This window comes from Diabrotica virgifera, chromosome 3 (genome assembly GCF_917563875.1).
Source record: "Diabrotica virgifera virgifera chromosome 3, PGI_DIABVI_V3a".
In the NCBI taxonomy this organism is placed as follows: Eukaryota; Metazoa; Arthropoda; class Insecta; order Coleoptera; family Chrysomelidae; genus Diabrotica; species Diabrotica virgifera.
This window is the reverse complement of record NC_065445.1, coordinates 270,052,519-270,073,036: the sequence shown is the minus strand read 5'-3', so window position 1 is coordinate 270,073,036 and position 20,518 is coordinate 270,052,519. Positions and strand designations below refer to the sequence as shown.

At 31.5% G+C, this 20,518-nt stretch overlaps 1 protein-coding gene across 1 annotated transcript in view; it reads right to left on the bottom strand.

Annotated features, from left to right (window-relative positions):
- The window catches only part of LOC114328293 (histone-lysine N-methyltransferase eggless), a 91,146-nt gene that overhangs the window by 26,663 nt on the left and 43,965 nt on the right, over nt 1–20,518 (bottom strand). Inside the window, exons 7-13 of the mRNA XM_028277115.2 lie at nt 20,256–20,437; nt 16,251–16,469; nt 11,341–11,695; nt 8,416–8,570; nt 7,070–7,212; nt 4,530–4,707; nt 101–375 (exon numbers count right to left, since the gene is read on the bottom strand). Coding sequence (XP_028132916.2) covers nt 101–375; nt 4,530–4,707; nt 7,070–7,212; nt 8,416–8,570; nt 11,341–11,695; nt 16,251–16,469; nt 20,256–20,437 — 1,507 coding nt within the window. The remainder of the gene's footprint in view (nt 1–100; nt 376–4,529; nt 4,708–7,069; nt 7,213–8,415; nt 8,571–11,340; nt 11,696–16,250; nt 16,470–20,255; nt 20,438–20,518) is intronic.

Below are 20,518 nucleotides of genomic sequence, written 5' to 3'. Positions count from 1 at the left end.
AGCTAATAAGAACAGATGAAGACAGAGAAGAGTTTGCAATTGTAGTAGCCAACCCCCACTGAGGAGAGGGCACTTTGAGAAGAAGAAGAAGAAGACTTACCTAATTGGTGCATCTCCCGCAACAATCCTGTCGGGATGACTAGGTGTAAAATCGTTATCTGCAGCATAATTGTACCTTTTGTATTTGCTGTTAGAGATCACCGCTACGGATTCCTCTTCTTCTTCCTCTTCCTCTTCGGGTTCCTTTCGACGTTTATTCTTATTTTGTTCTTCCTCCTCCTCCATGACTTCCGCTTCGTAATCTTCTTTATATTTTTCAACGGTTTCGATATAATCCAATTCTGCAAAGTATTCATCTCCGAACGCCACACCATCCTAAAGATCATTACGATTTAAATCGATAGAAACAGTTAATCTTCACAAAAATATTTAATTAATGGAAGACAGTTAAAGAACAAATTCTACAAAATAATAAAATGGATACAAATTAATAAACACAGAAATATATAAAGATAAATCCGAGTTTCAGACCTTTTTGACTTATAGACGCTTATAGTCTGGGCAGATTATCGGAGAATAGGCCATTTTTGGTAAAAGTCATTTACCAGCAATTTTATTGCTGGAATCGAATCTTATGATTGTATATATTAAAAATATATGTATGCAAAGTCCGTAGATAGTGTGCTACTTTTTTTATAAACAAAATGGCGCCCGATAATCGTGTTTTTTGCTCTATAACTCCAAGGATTTTAACTTTACACCAAAAACACCCAAATAAAAATGCACCGTAATTATATTCTGCATAGAGACGTATTTTTCTCGATTTACTTCGACGAAAATTTTCCCCGGAAAATACGGGTTTTTCCAACAAAATATTTAATTTTTAATTAAAATTTTAGATAGGTAATTGTTTATTAATAATTAAATAACTTGGTTATATAAAAGCTCTTTTCGTAGATTATAATTCCGGAAGCCGATGGAAATTGAATGAACAGTTTAGCAACAATTGAATTGTTAATTAAAAATTTACGATCGCTATAATAACCACAATAATTATGATACATAAGAATAACTATGATTTTTGTATAAAAAGACACTGTACCTATCTAATGTACTTTACAGAATTGAAATTGGACTATTTAAGGGGCCTCAAGAATATTTTAAAATTTAAACAATTTTTTGGCTTATAAACAATTAGAATATCTCGGGAAATATTAAATTAAATTAAATCATGAAAACGGTGTTGAAAAAACAAGCGGCAGGACGCTTCTTTTAAAAGAAAAAACGTTTAATTGTAATGAGTGGTTCCTGAGATACAACCGGTCAAAGTTGACCGGCATTTACGGCAAAGATATAAACAATCACCTTCTTATTTCGGTCTTCTTTCTCCACACCAATGTTCATATCTTTAAAATACTCATAACATATTATATTATTATAATAAAAACTATCGATATTACGAGTGAAAATTGACAAAACTAGCAAAATTCCAATCAAAAATTAGGTTGGAGAAAATGTAATCTCAAAGTTCAAAATCGGTATACGTTAAAAAAGCATTTTCTCGGCTTCCCATGGAGCAATTTTTTTCATTGTTTTTTTGTTCCCAAGTAACACGAGTAGAGCCGTCTAACTAACACATTATTAAATGCCAAACTTGTCTTTCTTTTGTTATAACAAGTTAATTTATTTATTATAACAAAAATTTTTAATTTGTTTAAATAAAGACTGTGTAAATAATTATACCGGTTTCAAATGAGAATATTTGTGTTTTTAACGTTAAAAGGTACACTTGCAGTAAGTTTATCTAAAACAAAAAAAAAATGAAAAAAATTTTTTAAGAAACGCTTTTCTTTAGTTACGAATGACTAAAATTAAAAATATTATAAAAAATCAACTAAAAGGCAAAAATAAAAAAAAATTGAAAAAATCTAACACATTCGTCAAAGAAAACGTGGCGCGTCTTCATCGAATAAACGGTTTTCGCCCCACGCTTTTCTTTAACGAATGTGTTAGATTTTTCAATTTTTTTTTATTTTTTGCCTTTTAGTTGATTTTTTATATTTTTAATTTTTGTCACTCGTAACAAAAGAAAAGCGTTTCTTAAAATTTTTTTTTCATATTTTTTTATTTTTTACTTTTTAGTCTTACACTTTTCAAACATTAAAATATATCGTCATGTTTATTAAAATATATATAAAGCATATGATGTACTAACATGAAAAGTAGTCGGAGTCGGCAAAAAATTTGAAACTTTATTGTTTATTTATGAAGCATAACGTAAACAATTAACGTAAAAAGTGAAATTATGTATAGTTCATATCATTAGCTACAATCCGCAAAACTTTTAAGTTTTTACATTGTAAAAAACAGGAGAATTTAAGCATTTTCCATTAAAATCGTTTTTTTTTAATTTAAACAATTAAAAAGCATAAAAACATTTTTTTATTGATTATTCGTGTATTGTTCCCGCGAATTCATATGTCTGCAAATTTTCATTCATTTGCATTGGAGAAAAGGCAGTCAAATTAACGTCTAAAGATTTGACGCAAACTATTGAACTACATAAAAACGTTTATAAAAAAGTCTACAACTGGAAAAAATATGTAGTTTTATTTTCTTATAAATAAATTAATCTATTATTACAAAGCAAAAGCAAGTTTGACATTGAATAATGCGTTAGTTAGATGGCTCTACTCGAGTTACTTGGGAACAAAAAAAGAATGAAGAAAATTGCTCCATGGGAAGCCGAGAAAATGCATTTTCTTAACGTATACCGATTTTGAACTTTGAGAATACATTTTCTCCAACCTAATTTTTGATTGGAATTTTGCTATTTTTGGCAATTTTCACTCGTAATATCGATAGTTTTTATTATAATAATATATGTTATGAGTATTCTAAAGATATGAAAATTGGTGTGGAGAAAGAGGACAAAAATAAAAAGGTGATGGTTCGAAAATTATGATCCTATTGTTTAATCTTTGCCATAAATGCCGGTCAACTTTGACCGGTTGTATCTCAGGAACCACTCATCACAATTAAACGTTTTTTCTTTTAAAAGAAGGGTTCTACCGCTTTTTTTCCAATACGGTTTTCACGATTTAATTTAATTTAATATTTTCCGAGATATTCTATTTGTTTATAAGCCAAAAAATTGCTTATAATTTTAAAATATTCCCGAGGCCGCTTAAATAGTCCAATTTCAATTCTGTAAAGTGTATTAGATAGGTATAGTGTCTTTTTATACAAAAATCATAGTTATTCTTATGTATCATAATTATTGTGGTTATTATAGCGACCGTAAATTTTTAATTAACAATTAGGCATTCCAAATCACGTGATATAATATGGCTGCTGGATGGCGAAACTGTCATCCATAGGCGTATCCAATGTTTAAACCACTTCATATTTAATTTGCTATCACAATTTCACAAATTTCGCTACACAATTAACAAAAGAACAAAACCAAACAGGATATTCTTTACAAATTTGTCAATATTCAATGTAAACATTAGATACGCCATGACCACCCCCCTTAACTATGTCTATGGCCATGTCAGTTTAGCCATCCACCGGCCACCACTGACAGTTCATTGGAATCCCTAATTCAATTGTTACTAAACTGTTCATTCAATTTGCATCGGCTTCTGGAATTATAATCTATAGGAAAAGAGTTTTATGTTATTTTTTAAGTTATTTAATTATTGATAAACAATTACTTATCTAAAATTTTAGTTGAAAATTAAAGATTTTGTTGGAAAAACCCGCATTTTCCGGGTAAAATTTTCGTCGAAGTAAATCGAGAAAAACACGTCTCTATGCAGAATTTAATTACGGGGAATTTTTATTTGGGTGTTTTTGGTGTAAAGTTAAAATCTTTGGAGTTATAGAGCAAAAATTGAAAAAAACACGATTTTCGGCCGCCATTTTGTTTATAAAAAAAGTAGCACACTATCTACGGACTTTACATACCTATATTATTAATATACACAATCATAAGATTCGATTCCAGCAATAAAATTGCTGGTAAATAACTTTTCCTTGTATTTTGATAATTAGCCCAGAGTATTATGGTTCATAGATGGTGCTAGTGGCATTTTTTGTAATTATTTTAATAATCACACCGAACGATGAGAAAGATTTGATTCCAGTTCAGTGCTTCTAAAGAGCAGCTCTGAGGAGATTTATGAAATCGAAATATGCATAAGCACATAGTGTAAGTCCTATTCTGAAAGCAAATCTCAATTATCATTTACTTTTAGTTTATTGGTATTCACTTTTGTGGGTATAAAGGAACTAGTTCGCTAAAGATTATTATCACGGTGAACGACAAGTCGTGAATGCAATTATAGATTCCCTTATGCATTAATTAATCACCCTGTTCTGCTTTATATTTAGATCATATAAAGCACAGAGGATAATAATCCAAATTTTAGGTTTCGACCCGGTTTAAGGTTTTTCGAAAATATTAATCAGCAAAATATTTATAGATTACTTCAATATTGAGATACAACTGTAAGATATCTTACCACATTCGCCATAGCTTCAGTGTGTATTGTACCAGCATAAATACAGATAAAGCTGCCTGGAGGAACGTCATTGAGACACCTGATACCCCAACCGCGATTGTGAGTTCTAAATACTTGAAGTTTCAAACTCATAGGGTTCTGCACCACTCTGTTTAGACACGTCGATGAACATTTGCACCTAAAATACGACACTTTTTTATTACAAATAAATGACGTGTAACCCAGTCCAATAAAATTTTATTACATGTACAGTAGAACCCCGATTGTCCGTGAGCGGATTATCCAGGCTGCGGATTATCCGGGCTGCGGATTATCCGTGCTTTAAAAACTCGACGATGGTTAACACAAGTCAAAGTGACTGACTTTCTTTTATGCAATTTAAACTTTGGAATTTATTTTTTCTGTTATTTTTTAAGATAAGTAGGTATGTATCTGTGTCACATAAAAAATATTCGGATTATCCGTGCTTTTCAATCATCCATGCCATGTCCGGTCGCGTGAAGCATGGATAATCGGGGTTCTACTGTATTCTTATTTTATACGGTTTTTCGTTAATAACTTTGCAAAGAATAAATACTTTATACTTCTGTTTTTTAAAATTCGTTGTGATGGTAATTTTTCAAGATAAAAAATAAATAAAAATCCGAAATAACCGAAAATACACATTTTTGGATTTTAAATCGCTTATAACTTTAAAACTATTTTAAGAAAAATGACAAGAAACCTATTTTATTTAGAATGTGCCAAAGACTCTAAAAAAAATTTTTCGGAGAAAAATAGGAGATTGTTGAAATAGAGCGAGCCGCACCGGCAAAAAAATCGGATGGACATCGGTGTAAATTGAAGTTAGACCCGATAACTCTTCAGAATCTTGAAAATGAATGTTTAAGCGACAATTTAAGTACTTGGCAACGTCAAAAATACTATTTTATATATGAGTTTTTAAGCCTCAAAAATGCGTATTTTCGCATTTTTTAGATTTTAAATCGCCTATAACTCGAAAACTATCCATTTTTCAGAAAAATCATAAGATACCTTTCTTGTTTAGAATGACCTAAAAAAACCTAAAAAAAATATGTTACAGAGCAAAAAAAGATGATCTTTTGTATTTGTTTAAAAAAATTGTTTAAACAATTTCTGCCCAAAAATTCCGCCCGGCACCCTTCAGATTTGTTTAAAGGGGACATTTTTGAATAGGAATCCACAAAGAAACCGAATCAGAATTTTTTTTCAGACGGGGGCGGTCTCACCACATGGACTAATAAGTTAAAAAACAATTTAAAAGTGACTTATATAAGCACAACAGAAAATAATACAAGACATGTAGATTAATAGTAGTTTAAGAACGTAGGTGCAAAATTTTGGACCAATGCTTTTTAAATGAATTCCTTTTTTTTTCGAATCCTGGGAAAACTAATAAGTATTTTTGAAAAATTTAAAAGCAGAATGAAAGATTACCTTATTACCAAGGGTCGAAAGTCCCTGAAAACTTCTATAATGTTTATTTTAACAAGTTACAGGGGCGAAAAAGAAGAGAAAATTTAGTGTGATTTTTAACTTCAAATATCTCATTCAAAAGAAACTCATTGTAACCATTCATTATTTTTTCGGCCCTGTAACTTATTAAAATAAAAATAAAAAAAAATTCCATTTTTTTTTATTCAGTTGCAATGCGAAGGCAAAACAATCTTATTTTTCACTTAAAATACGGAGAGCAGTCCAGCCCTTTGAATCGACGATTTTCGACTCTTGTTGGAGTCTCATCGGAGAGAACGTAGGCCTGCTTCTCCATACCTCAAGTGATCAACACCAAGAGTTTATCCCCCACACCGCAACTGACGTGAATGGACTAGGTGACTAGCGTCATCTGGCAATTGAAAGATGAAATAGTTTTCAATCCTAATAGCATTATTATTAATATTTAAAAATATTAAAACATTACTAAAAGATTTTTAAATTGAAAACTTATTGTTCATTTTCTTTGTAACACCTCCATGGCTTCTAAAATTTGCAAGCCAGATGGATGCTGATGCGAAGAAGACAAGAGGGAATTCAAAAAACTTACAATTCACGACCCCGTTTGTTCAGCTGGTAAATTCCAACAGAAAATGGACCTAAGTTACTCAAAGAAGTAACGACCAATATAAAAATAAAATAAAAATTCAATTTTTATTCAGTTGCAATGCGAAGGCAAAACAGTCTTATTTTTCACTTAAAATACGGAGAGCAGTCCAGTCCTCTGAATCGACGATTTTCGACTCTTGTTGGAGTCTCATCGGAGAGAACGTAGGCCTGCTTCTCCATACCTCAAGTGATCAATCCACCATCTATTAAAATAAACATTATAGAAGTTTTTAGGGACTTTCGACTCTTGATAATGAGGTAATCTATCATTCTGTGTTTAAATTTTTCAAAAATTATTGTTAGCTTTTTTTAGGATTCGAAAAAAGATGCATTTAAAAAGCATTGGCCCGAAATTTTGCACGCACGCTGTTAAAAAGCGTAAATAATGTGGTAAAATTTAATAATAAAATCGTTACCTGGAGTTACATTCATATATTCCTGTAATAACTTGTTCGGGCAACCTTCGATAAATATATCCGACCGATGTAGGATTTACATCTTTTCCGGTATACTTTGCTCCCTCTAAAGTGAGCTTCCAGCAAGCGCACTTCGTCTTATCCTTAAAATACATTAAACAATAATATACTAAAACATGTGGAAGGTATTTTAGACAACAAATATTGCTATGCCGTTTTAAATAAATTTTTCTCATTTTCTACCGTTGTAGCTGTATAGGTGTACACCTACTTTAAAATTATTTCTTTACTCGGGGATTTACGGGTTTACGTGTAACGGATTTTCAAGGAAATGATCAATATTCATGTGGGTTGTCCAAGGTATTTTCAAGATTCTTTCATAAAGCCAGAGTTCAAAGGCTTCTAACTTATTCATCAGCGTTATGTTGAGCGTCCAGGCTTTATATGTACAGGATTTATATTAGCATCCAAAAAATAAGAGTTACCCATATCGATTTAATTTTTAAAAAGTCTTAAACAAATATTATTTACATGTATTGTTTACATTACGTAAATGGGTGACATTGGTTTTGCAATGAAGGCCACTCGTTTTGAAAACACCGAAGTCAGCAATTATGTTACTATTAGGAATTCACGGTCACATTCGGGTGTAGTCAATCATAACAAAACAATTACGATTTATTTATAGATACGAAGAAAGTAAAGAAGAGATTATTCATTATTCAGACATCGACGTGGTTAGATCAGAGACGTTGTCCACCAACTAGTTACTGTCGTATTTAGTGTTCTAAATAAATATATTCTGGTAAATAGTGTTTTAACAAATCAACCCCATCATCGGGTGTAACAACTCCCGTACCACCATACTTCGTTCCATATAAAGTATTGACCACACATAGCAGTGTAGAAAACGACATATAAGACTGATATTAATGCTACTGTTACAAAAAAAGCTTTTCATTTTGATGAACCCTTATCCGGATAACTCTATTCTCTTACTTTTTGTTTATAATCAGGTTGATTGTTGAACCAGCAGCCGAGATACATATTTGTATTGGTTTACGTATTCAACCTGTTGGTGGTTCACATATATTGGAAGAAGTAAATTTTTGTTCTTTGGTATTTTCATAACTTTAGTTTTCGCAGTATTGAACTTCATCCCCATTTTTTCACAACTCTCAGTCACCCTATTTAACAGTATCTAGAGACAATGGTCCTAATCAGTCATTAAAACAGTGTCACTTGCATAGCGGATGTTATTTACTCTTTCCCCCTTTATCCTGGTACCTTCCGAAGAGTGTGATAACGCGTTCGCAAATAGGAAATAAACATATCAAAATACTTACAATGCAATCGTCATCGCAATCACAGCCGCACAGATAGTCTGGATCGAGATTCATATCAACGCCTTCCATAGGAACTCGTTTAATTGAATAATTACAAAAGTCTAACATTTCTCTATTGATTCCATTCACAACCGGAATAGGAGTTTGTTCCATTCCTGAAAAAAAAATTATAAACTAAAAATATATAAGAAAATATACAGTATGTCCCTGTAAGTTGTATCCATATGGAAAACTTTTTTATTATTTTTACGAAAAAAAGTTATTCTTCATAAAAAGCTCTGCATGGTCCAAAACGTAAGATTTTTAACCATCAAATATCAAATTTTTTGAATATTATAATGAGGTATGTCAAAAACTTTGAATTTCACTCAAGAGTAAAGTAGCTTTATTTTTCATAATATTGAAAAATGCTATTATGAAAAGTTGTTTGGAATTAAGAACTGTATTCTAATATGCAATTACATCCTTCTAATTGAAAACCAAAATTTTGAAAAGTTATGGATAACTACAACATTATTTTCATCTATTTCAAGTCAGATAACTCTTTTATTATTAATTTTACGAAAAAAGTGATTCTTAATAAAAAGTTCTGCATGGTCTAAAACCTAAAATACAACCATCTTATGTCAAATTTTATCAATTTTATACGAGGTATGTCAAAAAATATGAATTTCGCTCAAGAGTAAAATACTTTTATTTTTCACAATATCGAAAATTGTTATTATGAAAAGTTATTTAGAATTAAAAACTATGTTTCAGTATGTAATTATATCCTTCTAATTGAAATATTCTGAACTATAAAGGTACTTTACTTTTGATCTAAATTTATCTTTTTTGGCATACCTCGTATAAAATTGATAAAATTTGATATGATGGTTGTATTTTAGGTTTTAGACCATCCAGAACTTTTTATTAACAAATCACTTTTTTCGTAGAATTAATAATAAAAGAGTTATCAGAATTGAAAGAACTGAAAATAATGTTAGTTATCCATAATTTTTCAAAAAAAAAATTTCAATTAAAAGGATGTAATTGCAGAATATAGTTTTTAATTCCAAACAACTTTTCATAATAGCAATTTTTGAATATTGTGAAAAATAAAGCTACTTTACTCTTGAGTGAAATTCAAACTTACATACCTCGTATAACATTCATAAAATTTGATATCTGATGGTTAAATCTTGGGTTTTGGACCATGCAGAACTTTTTATAAAGAATAACTTTTTTTTCGTAAAATTAATAATAAAAAAGTTTTCCATGTGGATACAACTTACAGGGACATGCTGTATAACGGTTTAGATTTTAGAATCAGTCTGAATATAAAAATCGTATTTGATATAAGAGCGTATTATTATCGGGAGATAAATGTATTATATAAATTATGTTTTAGTGTAAACAGTGTTAGTATAAATAAATTCAAAATAAGTGTAAATAAATTAAAATAAAAACTATGTTTAAATGTGTAAATAAATTGTGTATGTAAATTGTGTATACAGGGTGTCCAGAAACTCTACCGACAAACGAAGACAGGAGATTCCTCAGATAATTTTAAGACAATTTAACCCAATTCACCTAGTCCGAAAATGCTTCCTAAGGGAGCTAGAGCTCTTTGAAGATGGCGTCATGTAATTAGTTTTTCTTAAATACCTCCAGAACGCTTCTATTTAGAAAAACGAAAATTGGTATGCGTATTTACTTTCCAGAAATGAATCGATTCCATCCATTGCGAATTTCTAGTACCGGTCATAGGCGTCCGTTTTGGGTAGGGCAACGGTTATTTTATCGGCTAACTTTGTTGTCTTTAATTTGTAAGCATTTTTGACTCTGAATTATTAAATTGTGAGGTATTCTAGTACTAAAAGGTGCTCTTACTTTAAGTGGATAGGATACACCGTTTTCTAGAAAAATCGATTTGAAAATTTTTCGTTCTTTGAATGTCAAAAAAAGATTAAAAAAAACAATTTAGAAAGATGAAAACTGGTACATTTATTTATTTTCCAGAGATTAATCGATTTCATTAATGGCGAATTTCTACTACCGGTCATATGCGTCCGTTTTGGGTAGGTCAACAGTTATTTTATAGTATAATTTTATTGTATTTAATTTTTAAGTATTTTTGACACTAGATTATTCAATTATGAGATATTCGAGTACTAACAGTTACTCTTGCTTTAAGTTGGTAAAATACATCGTTTTTTAAATTTTTTTCATTTTTTTTTTCAATTCCCAAAACTAAAAACTTTCAAATCGATTTTTCTAGAAAACGGTGTGTCCTACCGACTTAAAGTAAGAGTGCCTTTTAGTACTAGAATACCTCGCAATTTAATAATCCAGTATCAAAAATGTATCTTTTTGTATTTAATAATCCAGTACCAACTGGTTGGTCTGTGTCCATTGAACTGGCAAGAACCACGATTTTTTATCGAGCAGGGAACCATGTTGCCCTTTGAGCACTCCTAACACATAAATTAATCCTTTAACATCGACTTGGAGTCGCTATAAATATTATAGAATTAACATGTAAACCATATTTCTCGATGTTACCATTTTCATAAGGTTGCTAGTTCCATGTACTAGGCAGAACGCACTGAAGATGATCTGATCTAGATCGAAAACGTTTTGCAGATCCTTTTGGATGACTTTTAATAAACTTTTTATACCATTGTACAAATGAAGTTTTTTACTTCTGTATGAGTATTTAAGAAAAACTAATTACATGGCGCCATCTTCAAAGAACTCTAGCTCCCTTAGGAAGCATTTTCGGACTAGGTGTAAAATTATCTGAGGAATCTCCTGTTTTCGTTTGTCGGTAGAGTTTCTGGACACCCTGTATAAATAAAAACTATGTGTAAATAAATAAACTAAATGTTAAAATCAATAATTAATAAATTAAAAAACTGTTAAAATTACTCTAAAAAAGCTTACCCTTGGAAAGATCTGCGGGATCAGGCGGACAATCCACATTAAACTCAGCCAGGCATCTTACGTTGTGATGGAAGTCGAACAAATCAATGGTCAACTCGCTCCTGGTGACTCGTAGGTAAGTATGCACTTCGGCAATGTTTCGCAGCAGTCTAGCACATGGAGATTTGTATATGATCTCTCTTCGGCCTCTACTTTTAACTGTCAGTCGACCCCAGCCGCATAAGAGTGGTTTCGATAGAGGATTGTGGCCGCGAAGTTTAGTAGAGTCATAAGTTTGTAGCTCTCTGCACTTGTGGGAACACGTGTGCAATTTATACTTTCTTTTTATGATTACTTGGTCCCGAGGGGTGAAGTACTGTGGAGGAAAATATATATTTATTAACAATAAACAATAACTACGCCAAACTAATAATACTAATAATAGACAACGCACAAGCATTCGAAAATGTAAAGCACGAAAAGATAAAAGTGAAAGAAAGTTTATGTTTCCTTTCGATTCAGAGGTGGTGTACCACAAAATAAGAGTAATCCATATCGATTTAATTTTTAAAAGTGTCAAACAAATATTATTTACATGTACTGTTTACATTACGTAAATGGGTGACATTGCTTCTGCAATGTAGGCCATTCGTTTTGAAAACAACGGAGTCAGCAATTATGTAATATTAGTAATTCACAGTCACATTCAAGTATGAAATCATAACAAACAATTGGGATTTATTTATAGATACGTAGAAAGTAAAGAAGAGGATTATTAATTATTCCGAAACCGACGTGGTTAGAGTAGAGACATTATCCATACCGACACCAACTAGTTACTGTCGTACATGGTGACTTAAATAAATATATTTCAGTAGTCAGTGCTTCAACTTAATCAACCCCATCATCGAGGGTTACTACCCCCGTACCACCATAGTGGTACATTAGTTCAGTGGGTTCAGTGGGGCTACATGAACACCTCTGAATCAAAAAGAAACCAAACTGCGTATTTAAGCAGAATTATAAAAATAATTAACTTTCTTCACTTTTATCTTTGCTCAGATTTTGAGTACTCGGAACTATCTTTCGGACCTCTTCCTAGACGAATGAGGCAGAATGTGACTGCATATTGTAGAGTCCTTTATTCCTTTATCCTTTATTTATTGTAGAGTATTCGTCATCTCTTGTCTTATAAATTGTAAAAGTCAGAGATTAGGATGTTACCAGAAAGTAGTTCCACGAAAAGTTTTCATGTAAATTATTATTTATAGTCTGGGCTGATTATCGGAGAATAGGCCATTTTTGGGAAAAGTTATTTACCAGAAATTTTATTGCTGGAATCGAATCTTATTATTGTATGTATTAATAATATAGGTATGCAAAGTCCGCAGATAGTGTGCTACTTTTTTTATAAACAAAATGGCGCCCGAAAATCGTGTTTTTTTCAATTTTTGCTCTATAACTCCAAAAATTTTAACTTTACACCAAAAACACCCAAATAAAAATTCACCGCAATTAAATTCTGCATAGAGACGTGTTTTTCCCGATTCACTTCGACGAAAACTTTCCCCGTAAAAAGCGGGTTTTTCCAACAAAATCTTTAATTTTCAACTAAAATTTTAGATAAGTAATTGTTAATCAATAATTAAATCACTTGGTAATATAAAAGCCCTTTTTGTATAGATTATAATTCCAGAAGCTGATGGAAATTAAATGAACAGTTTAGCAACAATTGAATTGTTAATTAAAAATTTACGGTCGCTATAATAACGACAATAATTATGATGCATAAGAATAACTATGATTTTTTCATAAAAAGGCACTATACCTATCTAATATACTTTACAGAATTGAAATTGGACTATTTAAGTGGCCTCAGGAATATTTTAAAATTATAAACAATTTTTTGGCCTATAAACAAATGGAATATCTCGGGAAATATTAAACTAAATTAAATTGTAAAAACGGCATTCGAAAAACAGCGACAGGGAGCTTCTTTTAAAAGAAAAAATGTTTAAGTATGATGAGTAGTTCCTGAGATACAACCGGTCAAAGTTGACCGGAATTTACGGCAAATATATAAATAATAGGATCATAATTTTCAAACCATCACCTTTTTATTTTTCTCCTCTTTCTACACACCAATTTTCATATCCTTAAAATACTCATAACATATATTATTCTAATAAAAACTATCGATATTACGAGTGAAAATTGCCAAAAATAGCAAAATTCCAATCAAAAATTAGGTTGGAGAAAATGTAACCCTCAAAGCTCAAAATCGGTATACGTTAAAAAAATGGATTTTTTCGGCTTTTCATGGAGCAATTTCCTTCATTCTTTTTTTTGTTCCCAAGTAACTCGAGTAGAGCCATCGAAATAACGCATTATTAAATGTCAGACTTGCTTTTGTTTTGTTGTAATTAATTAATTTATTTAATATAACACAAAATTTTAATTTGTTTAAATAAAAATTGTTTAAATAATTATACAACTTTCAAATGAGAATATTTATGTTTTTAACTTTAAAAGGTACACTTGTAGTAAGTTTATGTAAAAAAAGCCTACAACTGGAAAAAATACGTAGTTTTCTGTTCTTATAAATAAATTAATCTATTATAACAAAACAAAAGCAAGTCTGACAATTAAGAATGCGTTAGTTCGATGGCTCTACTCGAGTTGCTTGGGAACAAAAAAAGAATGAAGGAAATTGCTACATGGGAAGCCGAGAAAATGCATTTTTTTAACGTATACCGATTTTGAACTTTGAGGGTTACAGTTTCTCCAACCTAATTTTTGATTGGAATTTTGCTATTTTTGACAATTTTTACACGTACTATCGATAGTTTTTATTATAATAATATATGTTATGAGTATTTTAAGGATATGAAAATTGGTGTGAAGAAAGAGGAGAAAAATAAAAAGGTGATGGTTTGAAAATTATGATCCTATTGTTTATATATTTGCCGTAAATTCCGGTCAACTTTGACCGGTTTTATCTCAGGAACTACTCATCATAATTAAACACTTTTTCTTTTAAAAGAAGCTCCCTGTCACTGTTTTTTGAATGCCATTTTTAGAATTTAATTTAGTTTAACATTTTCCGAGATATTCTATTTGTTTATAGGCCAAAAAATTGTTTATAATTTTAAAATATTCCTGAGGCCGCTTAAATAGTCCAATTTCAATTCTGTAAAGTACAGTAGATAGGTATAGTGTCTTTTTATGAAAAAATCATAGTTATTCTTATGCATCATAATTATTGTCGTTATTATAGCGACCGTAAATTTTTAATTAACAATTCAATTGTTGCTAAACTGTTCATTTAATTTCCATCGGCTTCTGGAATTATAATCTATACAAAAAGGGCTTTTACATTACCAAGTGATTTAATTATTGATTAACAATTACTTATCTAAAATTTTAGTTGAAAATTAAAGATTTTGTTGGAAAAACCCGCTTTTTACGAGGAAAGTTTTCATCGAAGTAAATCAGGAAAGACACGTCTCTATGCAGAATTTAATTGCGGTGAATTTTTATTTGGGTGTTTTTGGTGTAAAGTTAAAATCTTTGGAGTTATAGAGCAAAAATTGAAAAAAACACGATTTTCGGGCGCCATTTTGTTTATAAAAAAAATAGCACACTATCTGCGGACTTTGCATACCTATATTATTAATACATACAATAATAAGATTCGATTCCAGCAATAAAATTTCTGGTAAATAACTTTTCCTTGTATTTTGCTAATTAGCCCAGAGTATTATTATTTTTAATAAATTTTGCATCTGGACTTTTCATCTTTTCTTCACGAAAAGAGAATTGAATTATTCAATAAGATCGGAATCGAATACAAAAAGATTCGAACAATAGTAGGTTTCTATAGGGGTCAAACAGCGAAAGTAAAATTAGGATCTACATTGAAAAAAGTTGAAATCAAGAAAGGGGTACTTATCTTGTTTACCCACTTAAAAACGATTATTTTTCAAATCAAAATGTAAATTTTAAAAACAAAAAAGATTTGCGACGCCTGGAATCGAACCTGACTCGCTTGGGAGCGAGCCAGGAGCCTGGTATTCTAACCACTAAGCACTAAGCCATTATGGATGTAAGTCATGGAGATAAATATTTGATATATAAGTTGTAGGGTTTTCCATCTATGTACTTTCATATTTTATCTTTCCTTGCCTAAAGCTGTTTTGGGCCAGCTGACACATCATTTGTTAATAAGCTTTGGAGCACCCAACCAAATAAAAAAAAACAGCCATGCTATGGTCTGTAGGACGGCCTAGAAAAAGGTGGAATGATGCATTCAAAGAAGATCTAGAGAAAATGAGAGTGAGACAATGGGAACTAGTGGCACAGGACCGACAAACACGGAAGGCAATAGCAAACGCGACAAAGACTCACGAAGAGTTTTAACGCCATTGATGATGATCATGCTAAAATGCCCCGGTCAATTTTGACACTATCTCCCGGTCTAATAATTGGGAAAGAGAGAGTTATGGGAATAACTATAAAGAAAAGGTACGGATGCACATCAACCGAACTGTTTAGAGCAGCAGCATCTAAGATCAGAATAGCCATGATGATTCCCAACCTCCATCGTGGAGATGGCACGTGAAGAAGAAGATAAAGAAAAGAAAATTGGAATACTTGGGTCACGTTATGGCACACAGTAAATATAGAGTACTTCAGCTAATTATCCAAGGGAAAATAGACAGCAGAAGAGGTCCAGGGAGGAGAAGACACTCGTGGCTCCAAAATTTGCGGCAATGGTTCGGATTGTCATCTGACGAACTATTCTGATCTGCCGAAAACAAAGTCAGAATAGCCATGTTAATTGCCAACATTCGCAACGGACAAGGCACTTGAAGAAGAAGAAGAAAATAAAAACTAGCGACCTCAAGGCTATAAAAATGATTTACTCTTACCATTATCTTACTGGTTGGCCCATTAGTGTTGTTCGTGTTTCTGACATCCTCGGGAAGGAATGGTTTTGCAGTCGCAGTGGTGTTTTGTGGTCTGGTGGTACTTTTCCTTGCTACGGCTCTTATCGGTGGCGGAGCTTCGACACTGTTTTCGGTAGTGGGTTGCACAGAACTGTTGTTTTCATCCTTTCTCGTGTATTGCACAACGGTAGCAGATTCATTCTAAAAAAGTAATAGTATAAAAAAATACATACACGTAATTTTATTCACGTACAATTTTTTCTTGCAATTGCATGTCGATATAATTTTGATTTTAGCATACCAGAGAAATAAAAATCCAAAGGTGCTAAATCTGGTGATCTAGGGAGCCATTGTATTGTTCCTCGAGTGGAAATTAGTCGTCCAGGGAATTTTTATTGCGGATTTAAATATTATTTTACATTCATATATCCGACTAATATTTTAGAAGGAATGATATATACTGTTTTGGATTACTTCAACAACGAATATTTTACTGTGCAAAATAAGAAGAACGAAAGTAAATTGCAAATTACATTGTTGTTTATTGGAATAATTATTAACGCCATTTACTTTCGTACTTCTTATGTTACACAGTAAAATATTCGTTGTCGAAGTAATCCAAAACAGGCGTATGTTCGTGGAATAGGGCTTTTCATTCACAGTCATTTGTTTCGAGCTTCTGTCATGTGTCACATAATATTAATATATCTACGTCATACGTTATTGATATATTCCAATGATACAAACCAAAGACGTATGACGTAGATACATTAATATTATGTGACACACGACAGAAGCTCGAAACAAATGACAATCGATGAAAAACCCTATGGCCCATAAGAGAAATATATAAACACTGTTGAAATGTCAGACTCAGTACTTAGTGGAGTGTGGACACGATCCACAACATGAGTGGATTGTGTCTCACTCGTATTCAAACAATTAAATATTTATATTTGTTCCATATACTGAATAACGTATAGGGTAGTTAAAAAATTGCCGAAACTGTAGTCTAGGCGCCAGAGGGGTCACCGTGTCCTTTTCAATTCTGATGGACAAACTCAACGGTTTCTTATGGATTTTTGGCTGCTGATTACGAATTTCGAGGGTGGATTTCAAACCGAGTGGTCAAAAAATTGTTATAAACAATTTAATTGTTTATAAGGCTCTGACTCATAAACTAAAAGAGATAAAAAAACGAAGAAAAAAACGTTTACTAAACTTAAATACAACAATTAGAACTCAAGATATTGTAAAATTAGTGCACAATACAAATTGCAAAATAAGTATTTTTCGAAGCTATATCCATCGTAACTCGGCTTCTACGCATGCAAATGAGCCTTTGCAGATCTCATTTTAAAGCTTAATTAATAGGCTTCCAAACAAACTTTATTAAATTACTTCATTTGTTTTAAGTTATTCCCGTTTGAAGTTATAATTTTCTTAAAAAAATTGTACATTAGTTTGTTTATAAGGGTTTCAATCAAATTTGAGTTATAAACATTTATACTTTATAATAATAATAATAATAATAAATATAATAAATATAATAAATGATGGTTTTGCTTGTTTTCGATTCAGAGGGTTGCACACCAGCTAGACAGGTACTGTTTCTACCCTTTCAGGCGTCATCAGTAGCTTTCGAAAGTGTGCCCACCTCTGATGACGCCTGAAAGGGTAGAAACAGTGCCTGTCTAGCTGGTGTGCAACCCTCTGAATCGAAAACAAGCAAAACCATCATTTATTATTTTTATTTCCTTTACTCGGATTTGAGTACTGAAAGTTCCTCTGCTGTCAGTTTTTCCTAGACGAATGAAAGCGAAATGTGATCGTTTTCCTTTCGTTTTCTATATTCGTCGTCTGCTGTCTTATTAATTGAAAAAGTCGCAGATTAAGGATGTACCAGTAAGAACTTTCAAACACGAAAAATCTCAGTTTTAAAATACTATCTACCATTTTAATTTATTAAATTGGTGGATTCTGCATCTGAGATTCTTCAATTATTTATACTTTAATTAACAATAATGATAGAAGAACTTAAATGGAACAATTTCAGCTTATGAAAAGGTTCGTAAGTTTATTTTTGGCCAAAATATCGATATTTTGACTACCAATTTCGTCACTTACTTGACTATGAGCCGATCTTGCGCCTCATAGCGCGCCATTAAAATATCGACATCTTAGCCAAAAATACACTTACGAACATTTTCATAAGCTCAAATTATTCCTCTTGAGTTTGTCTATCAGTATTGTTAATTAAAGTGCCTATAATTGTTTATAGCTTTTTGTTTGAAACCCCTATAAACAAATTAATGTAGAATTTTTTAAGAAAATTATAACTTCAAACGGGTATAACATTAAAACAAATGAAGATAAAATAATTTAACAAACTTTGTTTGGAAGCCTATTAATTAAGCTTTAAAATGAGATCTTCAAAGGCCCATTTGAATGCGTAGAAGCCGAGTTACGATCGATAAAGCTTCGAAAAATACTTATTTTGCAATTTGCAATTTGTATTGTGCACAATTTTTATAATATCTCGAGTTCTAATTGTTGGATTTAAGTTTAGTAAACATGTTTTTCTTCGATTTTTATTTAGGAACACATTTTATTTGAAACATTTTTTGAAGTTATACTTCTTTACGGGCGTAATGACGGTGAAATTTTATATGGGAAAACCTAGCGACCGGGCGCATGCGCATTATAACTTTGTTCTGATTGGATGTTCAAATGACATGACAAAAATTATCCAATATGGCAGCTGTGGCACAGCTGTGGGACTGTGCTTGGTTATAATGTGTGCTTGTTGCGTTTTAAAATTTGTAGGAAGAGAAACAACAAACAAAAAGTTAGTTAATGGTTATACTGCCTTTTTAAATAGTTTTCATATTATATTTTTGGACTTATTTACATAGAAGAGATGATTGTTGCATGCCAATGTGAAAGCTCATCAAACTGTGCCTAGTATGAGTGCCGCAGATCTCGCTTATTCAAAGCTAAAGAATATTTCACTGGTAAGTGTTTTATAAATAGTTGATCAAATTTTGTTATGATATTTGAACATAGCCACTTTGCACGACGCAAATGATTGCGAAATTTATTAGTCGTTATACGGGCTCCGATACCTACCTTGAACCTACCAAAATACATAAGTAGTATGTAATACTTTTATTTACATAATTTGATTCTTCTTACTCTATGTTTTGTTGTATTTTTTCAATTCTAAATCATTTCAATTCAAAATCAAAATAATTTGATTTACATAAGTTAAAAATGTCAAAAGGTTAATCTGTTTAGTTAGACGATCTTCGCACGTAATGACAAGCTGCCTCTGTGGCGAAGTTTTAATGCGAGTGAAAACGCAAATACCAGCCGCGTGGTAACTTGGTTCGAATCCCAATAGAAACTTTTATTTTTTTATTTTTTTTTATACATTTTATGATTGTAAGTATATTTATTATATAATTTTATTTTCAGAAAATACGTATTTAGTTAAAAATTTTTCCGACAATTAATGTTCAGAAATCATTTGTGGCATTTTTAATGTGTTTGTGTGTGTTTTATTTTTTTAATATTTTAATTTTTGGACTGTTTTAATAAAAATGTTTGAGAAGTAGTAAGTATAAATTAATTTAATATTTAAATAAAATATAAATAAAAAGTATATTAATTTCGTTTATAATCATATAATCATATAATAGAAGTATAACTTCTTACGTGCGTACAAAGTACACACACATTCTTTTTTTTATCTCTTTTAGTTTATGAGCCAGAGCCTTATAAACAATTAAATTGTTTATAACAATTTTTTGATCACTCGGATCGAAATCCACCCTCGAAATTCGTAATCAGCAGCCAAAAATCCATAAGAAACCGTTGAGTTTGTCCATCAGAATTGAAAAGGACACGGTGACCCCTCTGGCGCCTAGACTACTGTATATTATATGTGTTACTGTATATTATACGTGTAAATAATAAATATCTTACCGGTCCTAACTTTCTTGTAATCCGTACGCCTGTATGCCTACTGGTCGCTGCTTGTTCTTCCATAAACATAGGGCTCAATCTGGTAGATCCTCTGTATATCCATTCGGTTCTCTTTATCGTTTCAAATGACACTTGTGCTAGCGAACAATCCACATCAATCACTCGACAAATCAGCCATTTCCCTGTAATTTCATTAAAACTTTAATACAGGGTGAGTCATGAGGAACTGTACGTACTCCTACCTCGTATAGAGGCTCCTATGG